The sequence below is a fragment of the Trachemys scripta genome, chromosome 13 (genome assembly GCF_013100865.1).
Source record: "Trachemys scripta elegans isolate TJP31775 chromosome 13, CAS_Tse_1.0, whole genome shotgun sequence".
Lineage (NCBI taxonomy): Eukaryota > Metazoa > Chordata > Testudines > Emydidae > Trachemys > Trachemys scripta.
This window is the reverse complement of record NC_048310.1, coordinates 17,613,648-17,630,384: the sequence shown is the minus strand read 5'-3', so window position 1 is coordinate 17,630,384 and position 16,737 is coordinate 17,613,648. Positions and strand designations below refer to the sequence as shown.

The following is a 16,737-nucleotide window of genomic DNA, read 5'->3' as shown; positions in this document are numbered from 1 at the left end:
ACCACTTTCCAAAGGAAAATCCCTGGGATGGGAAAACTGCCTTAATAACTCCATGTGACATTTTCGAGTCAGTGCCCACTCCAAAAGACTTTGCTGTCAAGCAAGAAATGTGGCCAACTAGTCACGCAGATGCTCCCATGGTCTTAGGCTGGATCTGAGGATTTTTCTTTCATACTGCCTACACCAGTGGTAGGCAACCTGCGACCAGGGTAATCCACTGGTGGGTTGCGAGACAGTGTTTACATTGACCATCCGCAGGCACAGCCACCCGTAGCTCCCGGTGGCCGCGGTTTGCCTTCCCGCAGCTCCCTTTGGCCGGGAATGGTGAACTGTGACCACTGGGAGCTGCAGGTGGCCATGCTTGCAGATGGTCAATGTAAACACTATCTCGCAGTCTGCCAGCAGATTACCCTGATGGCCGCATGTGGCCCGTGGGCCGCAGGTTGCCCACTACTGGCCTACACTGTATCCCTTCCTTAGCCATTTGATTCCCAGCAGCACAGTGATTGCACAAAGAAGAGACTGTAGGCTTGGTGGAAGGAGGTTGTGATCTTAAGCAGCCTCTGTGTTCATACCCCATGCACTACTGCAATGATGTTTGTGCAAAATATGCCTTGTAAGATTTCATTTGAAAACTAATAACACATTAGTCATTAATATCATTGTAAAATACATGTGTTAATCCTTATTTGTGAAGTTATAAAATCCCTCTGTATGATGTTCCTCGAACATGTTTAAGAAGACAGCCAAGCGTCAGTAAAGGTGATAAACAAGTCTGTCCTAGACAAAGGAATTTGGGTTTACCTCGATTTACATATTAGCCATAAACAAAGTTTTCAAGCAAACCAGTGGTGGTTGTCTTGAGCTTGAACTCAAGAGACAGAGAAGAAACTTGGCTTCTGCATGCTACAGAGAGACAGGAGACTGAATCCCCAGGAGGCCTTCCTAACTTTGATGTTTCTTTGGGAATTCTTTGGAATATATGGAACAGAGAGAGACTCCTCTTTATCTTTTACGTACAATGAAAAGGGAAACATGCTCCTCATACTTCTGTGGAAAGTCCTGACTGAGACACAGTCAGCTATACTGGACAAAGAATAATTGGTGAGAGAAGCCATCTTAACCAAAGACTGTACCTTGCCAGATTAAGTTTTAGACGTTTAGATTTGTGTTTTCACTTTTATTTCCTTGTAATCATCTCTATGTTTATTACTTTTGTTGGCATCCCTTAAGATGTTGTTAATAAACATGTTTTATGTTTAATCTAAACCAAGCCAGTCCTGTGTTTGAATTGAAGTAATTCTTGACTCCAGTTAATGTGGTAAGCTGTTGGGTATTGACTCTTTAAAGGCACAAACGGACCTTATTATTTCTGAGTGATCCAGGAGAGGGCTGGACACTTTAGGGCAGACTGTTTTGGGGAAATCAGTAGTGGGGCTGTGGTGTAACAAGTAGGGAGCCAATTCAGGATGTGGCTGTGGTGTAAGAAACAGGCTTCTGGAGTCAGAGCACTGAACCATACCTGTTTATCACACAGACACTGTCTGGGAGCTACAGCAGCGGAGTATTTTCAAGGTACCCAGGGTTATAGGACAAGCATAACACAACCTCTTGCTGGTCTGGTCTCAAACCTGGAATGACATAAAGTGTTGTGATGTACCATTCAGGTGTTAGATTGTTTTTGTGCTTCTTCATCACAAGCGTCCTTCTTTTGATGACAGTAGGCTGACATATGCTGGAAGGCAATTTACCTACTGTCATTTCAGAACCAATAATATTCCACTAGTAAGGTAGTCTTATTCACCTTTTCCCATCTCTGACAGTGTAAAGGGGCTTTAGTGAAATGAGATTCTGTCCCAGGTTGGCAACAGGGATGATTCTGCACCATAGGAGATTTACCCTTGAATTCATTGAGATCGGGGCCAAAGCTAAAATATTTTATCCAAAAATATTACTTCCTTAAGGTGTCTAACTTTAGTTGACTTAGAGCTTCAGGAATTACTCTAAATCAGGGGTCGGCAACGTTTGGCATGCGGCTCGCCAGGGTAGGCACCCTGGTGGGCCGGGCCAGTTTATTTACCTGCTGACATGACAGGTTCGGCCTGTCCCGGGCCATGGGGGCAGCAGGAAGTGACGCGGGGGAAGGATGTGCTGGTCACGGCTTTCCACTGCCCCCATTGGCCTGGGACGGCGGACCGCGGCCAGTGGGGGCTGCGATCGGCCGAACCTGCCGCGTCAGCAGGTAAATAAACTGGCCCAGCCCACTAGGGTGCTTACCCTAGATTGCCAAACGTTGCCGACCCCTGCTCTAAATAATGATGGTCTCTTTAAAGAACTAGAAATATTGGATGGACTTTTGTTGCAAATTCACCTGCATAATTTCTGATCTTGCCCCTCTGAGTGTGAGATATCACCTTGGTAAATTGGGGCTTTTATACAAGAGGAATTTGAGCTTGAAGGCATTTAAATGTTACTCATATAGTCACAGTGAAATTCTAGAATACTTGCATTGTCCTGACTATTGCCAACCAAAACCCCAAATAGATCTGGTCTGGACTAGATTTCCATCAAATAAGAGAGATTTAATCATCTGTAAGTGGTCAGGAACTAGTAGCCAAACAGTAGTGATATGTGGGATATGATAGTATCCCCGCTGGATTATATATTAAATAGGATTAGGTCAGACTAGAACCAGTGAAAAAAACATACCTCATTATTTTTTCCTTTTTGGAAGTGTGTGATTCATAAGAAAAATATTAATTTTATTGACAGGTTGATGGGCCCAAGTGGTTGGATGGTTGGTCTGTCTTCTGATAGTTACATGTCTATCACCTAACTGGATTTTTTGGCAGCACTCCAGGATACAAGAGTGGGACCCACATTTTGTTCCTGCCTGCCTAGGGTCCAAAGAGCTGGGAACACTGAAAAGGCAGTGGGCCGAGTCCTTCTGGTTAATGTCAGAGCAGGACAGGCACTCTCTGAAGGGAGCCACATCAGATTTCTCAGCCAGAGCAAATGTTGCTAAAATGTAGACCTTTAAGGATTGAGGAAGTGAAGTGTGATAGTGGAGACTACACTGAGCAAGCCAGGTTAAAAGAACTATATCAATACACATCTAAATGTTGCCAGAGTGACAGTTTTGAGTCCAAATGGTTTGGTGGAATGTAGCTGTTTTCTATTGAAGTTGCAAGCCATTCTATTTTGGTTTGCCATTGGGTACTCCAACAATTGGTGGCTTCCTTTGTCTTGGATATTGTCGTTAAGTTAGCACAATATTTGACTGTATGGGTACTATTCTGCAAGTCCCCAAAATACTCCCATCTACAGCCAGTCTTATCTCTGTGAAAAATTAACTATTGATTTTCACATGTTCATAAAGTTCTAAGGACAGTCCTTATGTCTTTTAGTACAGAAACTTACACTCCAGTTGACAAATTAAGTAAAAATCAGAATAAACCCTAACATCTTGCACTGACCTGATGAAAGGTGTCTGGGGAATCTTCCATATATTTAAGCTTTTACATCATGTCTGCCATGTGATTATATACTTCTAAATGTAGCCAATTCCTCCCTCCTAAAGCTCCTTCTTTTACACAGGCTTCTCAGTTTTCCTCTGTATCCCAATGGGCAGAGTTGACCATCTGTAGAGTACATTGTATACTCTTTAAGGCCTGAAACACCTTTTTGAACAAACTTAATTTATGGCCTTCATTAACTTATAAGTAGGACCTTATATTTGGCAATTCTGTAGTGCTTTTTCTCGTCAGCTGAGGAGAAACAAATTTCACAAGTATCTTTGTGAGGTAAGTTAAAACAGTTGTCCAACTACTAAAAGACGATAAACTGAGACATAAAGAAACTAAGTGATTTGAAAAAGGCCATCCAGCAAGTCAATGGCAAAGCCACCTTACAACTCAGGAATTCCTAAATCCATGCTTATTCGATTTTGTACACTTCTGAGATGACTCTTCACATACTCCTCTGTTCTGACATTATATTTCTTTAGAACATATTGTATAAAATCACTATTCATAATTTGAAATCAAAGTTTGGGTTCCAGTACTCTTTCAATGAAAGTTGAGAAAAGCTACAGGTCCTTTCATTAGAGTTTTAGCTCTCACCTTTGTCCTTCCTGCAAACATGTCTGAGAATCACAAGGACTCCTAGTAATTCACTGAACTCTCAGAAAGTGGAGTGTTTATTCTGAATAAAGTCACTTTTATTCTGGAATAGAGTGTTCACACAGTGACATTATTCTCCCAAAATTATGCTAAAATAGCTATTCTGGTGAATTTCCCCCATGTAGACAAGACAAAAGGGTAAACAACAGTAAATGCAGGTAATATGATGAGTTTGTGCTATCTCTTTGATGGGAAGCCATTTGTATTGTATTAGATTAGATTCACCACTGAGTTATGCTTCCACCATAGTAATCCAAGAGCCCTGACAGCAGAAAGATTCCTGGAGGGATGGTGGTGCGGAGGCAAGGTGCCAATGGCTTCTACTCTACTAAGGGTCCTATAGCTGACCCAAAGTGGGTGGCACTAATTGGGGAATAGCAGGCTATGCACTGATTCAGCACATCCCTAGCTACTCTCTAACTGCCATGGTCTGAATGGACTCCCCACAGCAATGTTAAAACTGTCCTCTAATGGCAGAATCTCTCAGAGAGGGTAGTGCTACAAACAGCACACCTGCTGGCTCAGTTTCAACTAGCACTTCATGAACTAGTGGAGGTACCTCAAAACTATTCATTTCAGCAGGTTGAAATAAGGAAAGTAGTTTGCCCCAAAGTGCATACAGAATCATAGAAATGTAGGACTGGAAGGGACCTTAACAGGTCAGCCCTGCACTGAGGAAGGACTCTCTAGACCATCCGACAGGTGTTTTTCTAACCTGTTTGTAAACACCTCCAATGACAGAGATTCCACAACCTCCCTAGGTAATTTGTTCCAGTGTTTAACTACCCTGATCGTTAGGAAGTTTTTCCTAAGGTCCAACCTAAACCTCCCTTGCTGCAATTTAAGCCCATTACTTCTGTAGAATCATAGAAAACGTCTATAGAATCATATAATGTGTGTGTTTTGATGGGTCTGCTTGTAATATTTAGCTTTTGAAGGCATTCAGAATTATCCTTCATCTGGCCTTCGATTCTGACTTTCTGTCTCAATGTTTTATTTTGCATAAATCAAATTAGCTAGCAAGAAAAATTTGGGTGTAATTTTGCCTTTAGTTGGTATAAGCGCTTAGTAAAGAAATATTCAGAGCTAGTTTAAAACCTGAACACAACATATAATTGGAAGTAACTTGACTTTAGTTGTTGGTTATTTTCCCCACTGGGCATCATCTATTATCACTTACTTATATAATAGCAAACCATACTGAAACTAGAGTGAACCTAAGCTATGGTTATATTGGATTTTGAGCACATAGTAAATGATGAGACTTCCACTTTACTCTGAGATGCACAAGTACACAATTATTATTTAAAATAAACTCTTCCAAGAGTGTAGTCATTATTTCAAATGACTCTATCAATCACTGAGTTCTTTAATAAGACTACCTTTCTTATGCTAGTTGTTTTCCTGCAGAGTTTATGCTTAAAAACAGACAGTCTCTGTCACATTTATCTCAAGCAGATCTCCCTAGGGCAGCAAGTAAATGTAAAACTCTGTTTACAACCATTTTTCATTTCCCAAGCCTTTTAATATCAGTCTCTCAGGCCTATTGCTGTGTCATTCACTTCGTAATGTACTAAGTTGTCTTGTCTCTTTCACTGCTTGTATTGGGTACAGTGCTTGGCAATTTCACTCTCCTTGAATGACTACAAATTAAACTAAATTCAGAGGAAAATAATTTCCTTCTGTGCTGATTTCAGAGGTAGATACTGAAAAGAAATATCACATCCCATTAGTCAGGATGCTTACTTTTTCTCCTCCTTCCTACTGAATAATTTTTATTTCTAAAGAGCCACTGGTATATATTTTAGTCTATGGTTTCCTGATATTGAATCTCAAAACTGTCAAAGGGAAAAATGGCTGCATTTCAAAAGTAATTTTTGGGAAAACCTCGGGATTATTAGCTTTAAACATCTCAGTAATTCAATACAGTGCTGTAAAACATAATTTAAAAATACAGGTTCCTTGCATAAATCTATACGGAATAATATTCTATGAGACTGCAAAGACTGTGTATTATTATCTATTTGTATTACCATAAGCATCTAGGATCCCTACTCAAGGAACAGGACCCTATTGTGTAGATGCAGTACAAATACAGAACAGACTGAGTAGTCTCACTGAAGAGAATGAGACTATTCACAGTGCATAAATCTTTGCAAGATTGGACTCCCAATATTGTGATTAAGGCAATAATCATTTATGGTCTAATTCTGAAACCATTGAAGTCAATGGGAGTTTTGCCACTGCTTTAGTTGGAACGGGCTGAAGTCCTCATAGACATTTTTATCTCCCAGTTACTAATAAATATGAAATATTGGAGGTTTTGGACTAAACACTCTTAGAGAAAGTATGAATTCCAACACAAGTAGACATACCTGTGCTAGTTCTGATTAAAAATTGACAGGTAGCCATGAGTGGCAGGAAAGGGCAGCTACCCAAATACTATCCTATCTGAGACAATAGGTACTTTAGGAAACCTCATGGTTGTGAGGTTTCCTAAAGTAACAAGGATTCATAAGTTGGTCTGACAGTGCAACTATGTTGTAGAAAAGAGAGAATACATTTAAACGTGCCATTGTGCTATGCTACTTGAATCCGTATATTTTACTTTGCCTAATCAAAATTCTCAGCACAAGACCAGATTTATTGAGCTACTTTTATGTGACATTTTCTTTAACTGAGACAAAAGCAGGAGCACAGAATATGTTTTCTGCTGAAGAAACCTTAAATTAAAACTGAATACCTATCAATCGAAGTGCAGTGATACTTTCTGGTTACAGCTATTCCTCTTGCAACTTCATTTTCCTGCAGTAAGAATGGATAATCCTGTCAGTTTTCAAGATTTGTGTTTGTGTCTGTTTGTTTGTTTGTTTAAATATCTTTAAAATGCTTTTTTAAAATAGCTCTAGGAGCTAGCGAGGACAAAAGCCAACCTCTTCTCCCTCCCCTCAAAAAAAAAAATCACAAAATGAACTGACCACACCAGACCAATCCAGGATATATACATAATGAATCTTAACTTGTTGTTATGTTTTATTGAGGGAGATGAGTTGAGGAATGCAGAATGGATTATGTATGTATGTATAAATAAAATTACCCCCCCCCCCAACATGCCCACATATACCTGGCCATTCTGCATTCCTCAACTCATCTCCTGCAAGAAAACGTAAAGACTCATTATGTTCCCTGAAGATGAACACATTTGGGCTCTGTTTGACCACTTTGGTTTCCAGATCCAAACTCACACTAGCCACATCCCATTTAAACTGAGAGACTATTAGTTTGAGTGCCTCTGACGAGTGCATCTGTGCTTATAGGAATCAAAGACAGAGACTATCTCTTAGGCATCCAGGCCTCAGAATGTTTTGAGTTAGACCATGGAGTCGTCATGAGTCCTGACTAAGGGCAGTGTAGAATTGCACTGCCACAGGAGAAGATGAGAGTCCAACTTCTCCCTGTGTGCCCGCTCAGCTATGTTGATGGGTGTGTTTGGGGAGGTGGAATTAAGGCCCCACCCATTCCTCACCTGTGCTCAGCCATTCCCTGCCTATCTGAGCAGTAAGGGGTGTAGCATAGTCATATCAGTTCCACCAGCAGTTCTCCTGCTTGTGCTCTGACCCGCAATAAGGGGTAACTCACGTTCTTGTGCACGACTCACAATGTGACTTACAGTTGAACCCTTGAGATTTTATAAACTGAAACCCTTAAGCTCATCAGAAGATATCTGGAGCAGTATACCATACTTGTTCAATCATGAAATAACATATGTATTTGTTCATCTGACAGTACTAAAATTCTGCTATAACAATGCTAATAAAATTGTCAAAGTACTCCCTGGGGATTGAGAGAATATTTCTCTTTTTCACTAATTCTGACTAAAACAGAGAGCTCATTTAGACTGGGAATTTGTGAATTTTTACTCAATGTTCTTGTAAAATTTCTCAAAATACTATCATCCATCATTTTGTCACTACAGTGTACTCTTGAATATACGTTATCAAATGTATCCCGGAGGAACAATTACTAGTTTAGTGTGTCATGCAGAAGTTCTGGGCTAGACAAATCAAAGGAATTGTTTAGTCTATAATACTTTGACATATAGTCATTTAATAGAGGTACACACAGGAAGTAAGTTTGACTCTATTGGGATTATTTCTGTTATATATAGAAAAAAAATTAAAGTTGGCTAGACATAACTTCCAAGACTCTGGCTTTGTCATTAAAATAATCTCTGCTGACGCCTTAGTTTTGTCTGTGATTCATGTGTAAACAATCAGCACAATTTTTGTCCAAGAAAGTTTAAAACTGAAGTTTTGTGAGGAAAGCTGCCTTTTTAGAAGAAAAACATTTTAGTGTGGTGGACCCAAATTGTGCTTTGTTACTCTGGGATAACACATTTTACTGCATTGAAACACATTTTACTGCTCTGCTATAAAAGAGGGCAAAAATTGGGCAGTGTTTTCAGTTTGGTAGTATTCAAAGTATCTACAATATAGTTAACATTTGTTTAGACTGGCTATTCAATTTAAGAATGGTATTGATGTAAGCAATATTGGGGTAGCATTTGGACAGACCCTAAACTGGGTGATCAGGAGAAAGAAAGAATAGATCCCTTCTCCATTTAGCACCGTTTGCAAGAACATATCAGAATTACAATTCTGGGCTCTGGGGAGCACAGGGACTGCTCAGTTTATGCATTCTGGGGAGTATATTGCTCCAAAAGGGGAAGGACCATGGCCCTATTCCAACCTTGCAGCAGCCCATGGAGTAGGTCTGCAGTACACAGGGGAGTACATTGCACTGGTAGAATGTGACTCAGGGCTCAAGGATGATCAGTGCCTAATAGGCTCAACAGAGAGCTTTGTTTAAAGATATTTCTAATAAAGTATATATTTTTATTTGCATTTTCAAAAGGGCTGAAGCCCAGCCTCCATTTTTATAGGTACACGTTTAATTGCATTTTTACATCTGACAAACTAATTTCATATGCAAAGTAGAGTACTTGCAACTCTTTCTGGTTCTTTTTTCTTTTGTGATCATGCTGTTAGAAGTGCCCTTTAGAGAAGTGTTCCTCTCCATGGCTCAGGGAGACTTCACCATGTGTTAAATATTTGCAATACGGGTTATATATTGTTTTAAGTTTTATCTCAACTAAAAGCAAACCATGCTATTCATTTGTTGACATAGGGTTATTTTCTGATTTAACAGTGTGACATAGCTGATTAATTCTTGTTTCTATGTGTTCATGGTGGACTAGCATTCAATCTCTAAAAAATATCAGAATTTGCTTGTTAGCAGTTAAAATGTACTATCTCCTCTTAGATCCATTGTGTCCCAAACCTTGTTACAGTATCTACTCAGGTATAAAAAAGGAGAATAAGGTTGGGTTTCTAGTAGTTTCTAAGGGAAATACATGGTGTTGAAATCAGAACTGTTTATTATGAAATTCCAAACAATAGTGAAAAAATTAGGATATGGTATTTGGGGCAATCTGGATAGATGGCCATCCATATTGTTTGCCTTAGTTTCGGAATGGTACAATCTTTCTGTAGAGTTAGTTGAATAATCATAATCATTTTAAAATAGTTATTCCCAACTAATCATTGATTGAAGAAAGGCAAAATTCACAATGAATTATTCTAACTGTTTTATCTACATGTGATGTAGTACAGCATCTGAATCAATCTGTTGCAAATTGTGGCTTTCTGGACACTAACCAGAGCCACATTCCAATCATCTGCTGCAAATTCAGTTCCCAGATCTGCATGCCATGCTTGGGGAGTGATGAGGTATTTTTCCTCCAGTGTTGGCCAAAAGACAATAATTGGTTTATAAATTGTTTAGCTGTTTTTCCATATTGGCTGGTTGAAGAAATAAACTGTTTGTTTTCAACCTGGAAGTTACTTTTAAATGGTTGAAATGACTTGAGTTAATTGTTTTGGAAGCAAGTCTCCTTTCTTTTTAAAGATGCCACTGTAGTTTGGTTTTTAGTTATATTTGTTGTTGTTATACCTTCGTTTAGCTGCATCTCATACACCTTGGCTGGTAGGAAGCACTTTATAAATAAAGCACCAAATACTCAGCGGGTTTAAATCGGAGTAACTTCATGGACTTCACTGGTGTTATGTCAATTTACCCAGCTGAGGATCTGATATAAAGTTATTAACTTTCTTTATTAAGATAGGTTTGGATCTTACTTACTAGTGTGCAAAGACCATACTGCCATACCATTGTGTGTTTACAGAATTGGGATCTTAGAAAAAGCCTCATTTAGATACAATACTTCCCTTTGTATTAGGAATACATAACCCTATTCCTCTCGCAAAGAGGTTTAAAAATAAAGGATTGGAGGCAATTACCATTTTAAATCCTAATTAGTAAATTAAGTATGGATGTGTGGTTAATGTTTTGTATCTAGTGCTTCACACTTCAATAACTGATAGCAAACACTTGTATGTATCTGAATGTCTGTTCCATTATTTTAAAGCATCTTTTATAAAGCTTTTGCTGATTATTACCAGTATTCTTATGTAATTAAGTTATACGATGTTTTGGGTATTATGGAATATTTGGTTGTTTACTTACTTTAATTGTTGGTGGCATGATTTGAAATTAATGATCTGGAGAACAGGATTCAAATATACAGTTGTTTTATTTTTTTTCTTTCTAAACTTGTTTTGAAATTCTGTTAATGTAAACTGTTCACTTGCTAAGCCTGCTGTAAAATAAGGTGAAACAATGCACCAGCAGCAAAACAGGGCAACTATCTCCATTCATCTTATTGGAGAGCTGGGGCCTTATTATAAAAATGTGCCAGTGCTATTAACTGCTGCACTTCAGAATAGCATGCTTCCAGCAAGTGTACGTGACCAGTATAACTGGCTATAACTTGCACATCATGGTGCTCCATTCATTTGAAAGGACACTCCATAGGAAACTGCTCCTGAAACACATCCATATTTTAGGTTAAGTGAATGCAGTTATGCATCAAGCTGAGCCAGCTACAGTATTTAGAGTTTTGGTTGTGCCCAAAACAGATGAATGCGGACAAAAATATCCCCATGTACAGAGGTGACTTTAGAGGCTGGGTTAAATTCAGTTCTCAACTCTGGTGTAAATCCAAAGTCATACCATTGAGTGTATTGGAGTGACTCTGGATTTACACCTGTGTAACTCTGTGTAACTGGAGAAGAATTTGTCTATATATTGATGATGACATTTCTAAACTTTGAGCTAAGTTGAATGGATATTTACTTAAATGGTAGTGACGCTTAGCCAGTAATCATCAAGTAATAGGTCCTGCAATTTGACTTTTCTACACAAAAGTGAGAAATAATCTGTTTCCATTTTCTCTAAGAATGTTTTATTATCAGAGAAAAAAGTGAAATGATCGTTCCATGATGAAGTTTTTTTTTTTTCATGAATAAACCACTAATAAAACAGAATAAAAACTAGTTTTCAGTCTCTTATTTCAGGCTCCACTGCTTCTGGTGTCAAAAATAATTTCACTTATCAGCAAAATGGCAGCAAACATAAGTAAGCTCAGAAAGGACAGCTCTGACTAAATCCTTTGTTCCTTGATACAATCCACAGTTTATACCTAACATAGATTTCTGAAATTTTAAAGCATTTTTCAGAATCAAATTGTGGGGTTTTCCTTTAAAGGATGAATAGTGTTCTTGGCTTTCCCGTCTCCCATCCTTTTACGACTCTTCCATAATATGGCATAGAGAAAATAATATTGAAAAAAATTCAAATCATTACTTTAAAATGGTCTTATTAAATATGCCTGAGAAAGAAAAGTCAAATTCTTCTGCACCAGATTATGTTCTCAAAATATATGCATAAGCCTCATTGAATATATTAGGCTGGAGCCATTGCAATGTCATAGTTAAGATTGTTTCTGGTTTACACTAAAAATGGAAGATCAATGTCTTTGTTTTATATGAAATACACAGTGTGTCTGCCCCAAATGTTTAGCACACCCTGTTCCTCAAACCTGAATGTATGTGTTTGAACAGAACTGTGCAAAGAGTACGGTGAGGGGAGGGTATAAATGGGGCTTGGGGAAGGGGATGCTGAATGTGTGGCATTTCTAGTGGGAGAGAGTTAAGAGTGGGGTGCATTCTCTAAAAGTGGGGTGCATTCTCTGTGGTATGGCTCTGTTAATAGTGAGCTGTGTGTCTTTGGGTGAAGGAGTAGAGTGTGGGCAGCATTACCTTTTCAGTTCCTTGTCTTTCTGTGTTACATATATTATTATAGAGCATCCTTAACTAACACAGAACAGTGTTTGTGTGTGTGTGTGAGAGAGAGAGAGAGAATTGGCAAATGTCGTATGTGTGTGTATATAACTCTGAGAAATAGAATATAGCCTTAAGTTAGTATTTTGTTAGTATTCTGTAGCAGATACAAAGTGAATTACTGAGAAACCTAAAATAAACATTCCAGGAACAGTAAAAGTTGGTTGCTTAATACAGGTATAGGTGCTGGAACTAGGGGTGCTGGTTTCCATCACATTCAGGGTTTACAGTTTGGTTCAATGGCTCTCAGCACCCCAACTATACAAATTGTTCCAGCACCACAGAGTAAAGGTGTTCTTTAAATAAAGGCTGAAAAACACTGTATGGGAAGCCCCAAGGGTATATCCAAGTGGTTCTTTAACATAGGTTGTTAGTACTGGAGATATAGTCCTTAGTGCAAGTTTCACTGTATTGGACAATCTCATGGTCAAACTTTGACCCTGACCTATTGTACATAAAAGTGATCAGATATAAAGAAAGAGGCAATGTCATTTGAGCAACTAAAATCTTAGGGGTTTGTATATACTGCAATATAAAAACCCCGTGGCTCTGAGTCTCAGAGCCCGGGTCAATTGACTTTGGCTTGTGGGGCTAAACGTTGCAGTCTAGCCATTCAGGATTGGGCTAGACTCGAGACTGGGCTCTGAAACTCACCCATCTCATGGGGTTTCAGAGCCTGGGTTCCAGCCTGAACCCAAATGTTTATATTGCAATTTTTAGCCAGCAGCCTAAGCCTGAGTCAGTTGACGCAGGCCATTTGCAGCCATGGGTCTTTTATTACATTGTAAACGTACCCTTAGAGACACCTGGAATGGGTGCTACTGCCAAAGGTCACATTATCAAAGGGTCTTTAGGTGTTTTTACTCATTGATGATGGTGAAGGTTGGTAGAAATGGGAGTGACAAGGGAAGCACTGAGGTTTGGGAATGCTTCTAAGCACTCACTGACAATATTTTATTAGAGTACTGAATGCAAGCTGCGATCATGTGCATCATTTTCTACTGAATTAGGAGAAGGGGGAAATTATAACTGACAGACTCTTCAATAAAAAAGCAAGGAGTTTTACTGGAAAAGCACCAGAAAAAAACCCTTATCTAGAATAGTCATAGTTGGTAGTAATTATATCAAAGTATTATTTTCCTACTAAATCATTAGTTTTTGAATGCTGTTATTTTCTTTAAGTGGACAATGGCTATTACACCTGTGCTATGTTGGTAATAGTTTCATTTTAGAAATTGCAGTTGGCTTATAATTATCCCTTCTCAAAAGACTGACACTTTTCTACACTCTTCTTTCTTTCAGCAATTAAGCTGGGAACCTGCCGAGCATTAAAGTGATGCACTTAATGAGAGGTGGCATCCTATATGCAGAACATTACATCTGAAGTTTTCCAGTAGCTCCAAGGTTCTTATTTCAGAGGTGGCTCTGGGTGGAAGGAGTAGATTCTCGAATACTCCTGTGCCTATAAATTAACCAAAAATGAAGGAGGACAGTTGTTTACATGCTGCTCTTATCTGCCTGGGCATGCTATATTACAGCCATGCCATGTCTACAGAAAAACTTAACCATTTAAGGCCGTCACTCCATGGTCACCATGAAAAAGGAAAAGAAGGGCAAGTTCTGCATCGTTCAAAAAGAGGCTGGGTGTGGAATCAGTTCTTTGTAATAGAAGAGTACACAGGACCAGATCCTGTACTAGTTGGCAAGGTAAGAAATGTATGCTACGTTTTCATTTGTATTTTAATAGGTACTATTTCCTGCCTCATTGCGGTGTGGGCTGCTTTTTTCCTCTAGTACTTTTTTCATACCAGCTGCCTAATCAGCACCCTCTGAAACTTCTGGTATTAATCATGTCATCTGTCGCTCAATAAGAATCTGATCCAAAGTGTATTGAAATCAAGGGGAGTCTTTCCATTGACTTCAGTACACTTTGACTTGAGGCCTGAGAGCTGTAGGTTGAAACCTTCACTGCTAGGACCAAAAGGATCATTTGCACAACAAGCCTGATCCCCAAAATGGCCACTGTGTCCCAGTAAATCATCATACCAATCTTAATTTTGGTGTCCAGTCAGTAGAGCCTAGCTCTCACTGTTGTAAGACTAGCCTAGAGAATACCAATTTGTGTAAAAGTTCTAAAATAATGGTTAAAAATAGATTTGACCTGACACGCTAAAGTAAAAGAAAAATGTAAGTGTATGTCTACAAAGCAGCTGGGAGATGTGAATCCCAGGGCATTTAGACTGACTAGCTCACTAAAAATAGTGAGCTCACTAAAAATAGCTATGTGGCACAAGCAGCAGCTTGGGCCAACTGGCTTGGACTTGGGTGGCTAGCCTGAACCACCACTTGTGCCAAGTGGCCATGCTGCTATCTTTAGAGGAGAGCTAATGCAAGTCTGCCTACCTGCTCTGAGTATTACAGCTCCTAGCTGCAGTGAACACATACTCTAATTGTATATCTAGATTTTAAGACATTACTCAGTAAGATTAAATATGTTAAACTGCATTAGATATTCTGGGCCTGACTCTCCCCTCTGTTACACTTATTTTACTGCCTCCAAAGTCATTCGGGTTATTTTAGTTTAAGACCGGTGTAATAGACTGGAGAGTCAGACTCACTGAGCCAAATTCTGTTATCAGTTTGTTGATTTAAATGTAAGTTAGACACGTGTAAGCAAAAACAAATCTGGTCCATTGTGCACCTGACTCATGAAATTGAAGTCTGCATTAGTCATGAAAGTTAAGAAAGTTGAGTCAGCAGTGGCTAGACAGTAATGTACAGTAATTCAATTACCATTTTAATGGCTGGAAATACAGTGTATACTGGTTTGTTACAATATGTATGTTTATCGTTTTATAGCTTCATTCAGATATCGATTCTGGAGATGGAAACATTAAATACATTCTCTCAGGTGAAGGCGCAGGAATCATTTTTGTTATTGATGACAAATCAGGGAACATCCATGCAACAAAGACACTGGACCGAGAAGAGAGAGCTCAGTATATTCTAACGGCACAAGCTGTAGACAGAAATACTAACAGACCTTTGGAACCACCCTCTGAATTCATTGTGAAAGTTCAAGATATAAATGACAACCCACCTGAGTTCCTACACGAAAACTATCATGCGAATGTGCCAGAGAGGTCCAACGTGGGTAGGTACAGATAAATGCATGCCAATTTATATTTTTTGGAATAAATTACATGGACAGTGAATCTTAGGTAAATCTAATTAACATCTTCCCAACGTCTGGAAGGTAAAATGTATTCAGTTCCTCTATTAATCAATTAAACATTCTCTGTCATTTGCTCTAATTAGCTGAAGGATTCAAACTCTGCTACAGTAAATCCAGTATTGCCAACCACAAGAGATCAAAAATCTTGAGTCAGACCCCTCACAAGATCAAACTCATGAGACTGGTCTCAGAAATCATGAGATTTAAAAACCACCATCAAACCATGTATTTTAAGCTGTCTTGATTTTTTTAACACCGCCTCTACTCTTTTGGAAATGTGGGTGTGATAATTTCAGATTGAAAAGTCAACCTTTAATGCACACATACCTTTCTATGACAGCTCAAATGAAGACTCAGTGTATGCATATTGAAGGAGCATTAGAACAGAGAAGATGCAGAATGGTTGTTTTGGGTGGTTTTTTTGGGGTGTGGGGACTAGTCCTAAGCAACGACTCATTTCAAGATAATTTTGTGATGCTTCTGTTATTGGTATCTCAAAAGTATCCCTTCAAAAATGGAGAGCTAGGGCAGAAAGAAGGCAACACTGCTGGTTGGAAAAACAGGGAGCACTTGTATTAAGTGGATATACCCAAGATAACGCTCAGTGGAGAGCTCAATGGTTTGATAAAATTAAAATATGATGGAAAAACCTAAATCACACATATTTAGCAACATACTGTAGAAGGCCTATAAAATGGAGCTGAGAAATGAACAATGAACACTCATCACCCTCTATGTATCAAGTTTTCCAGTTATTTTTCAGTAAAGATTTATTTGAGCTGCAGACGTGTACATGCAAGAATACCTTTACAACATCAGCCACCTTTCAGAGCTTTCTGTTTTTCAGTGCGGTAATTATGTTTAGGCCCTACATATTTTTTTTAAATAATCAATACAATTATATTCAAAATATGTCAAAAATAACTTTTGTCATTCTTCTTTCTTTGTATAATTTGATAACCATGTAAATATCTACACTATCCCACAATCACAATACATTTATTTTTTTTTTTAAAAAAAC

The 16,737-nt window shown here is 38.7% G+C and overlaps 1 protein-coding gene across 1 annotated transcript in view; it reads left to right on the top strand.

Annotated features, from left to right (window-relative positions):
- Window positions 1–16,737, top strand: part of CDH11 (cadherin 11) — a 97,931-nt gene that overhangs the window by 59,711 nt on the left and 21,483 nt on the right. The window contains exons 3-4 of the mRNA XM_034788204.1: window positions 13,784–14,188; window positions 15,341–15,635. Coding sequence (XP_034644095.1) covers window positions 13,961–14,188; window positions 15,341–15,635 — 523 coding nt within the window. The 5' untranslated portion in view covers window positions 13,784–13,960. The remainder of the gene's footprint in view (window positions 1–13,783; window positions 14,189–15,340; window positions 15,636–16,737) is intronic.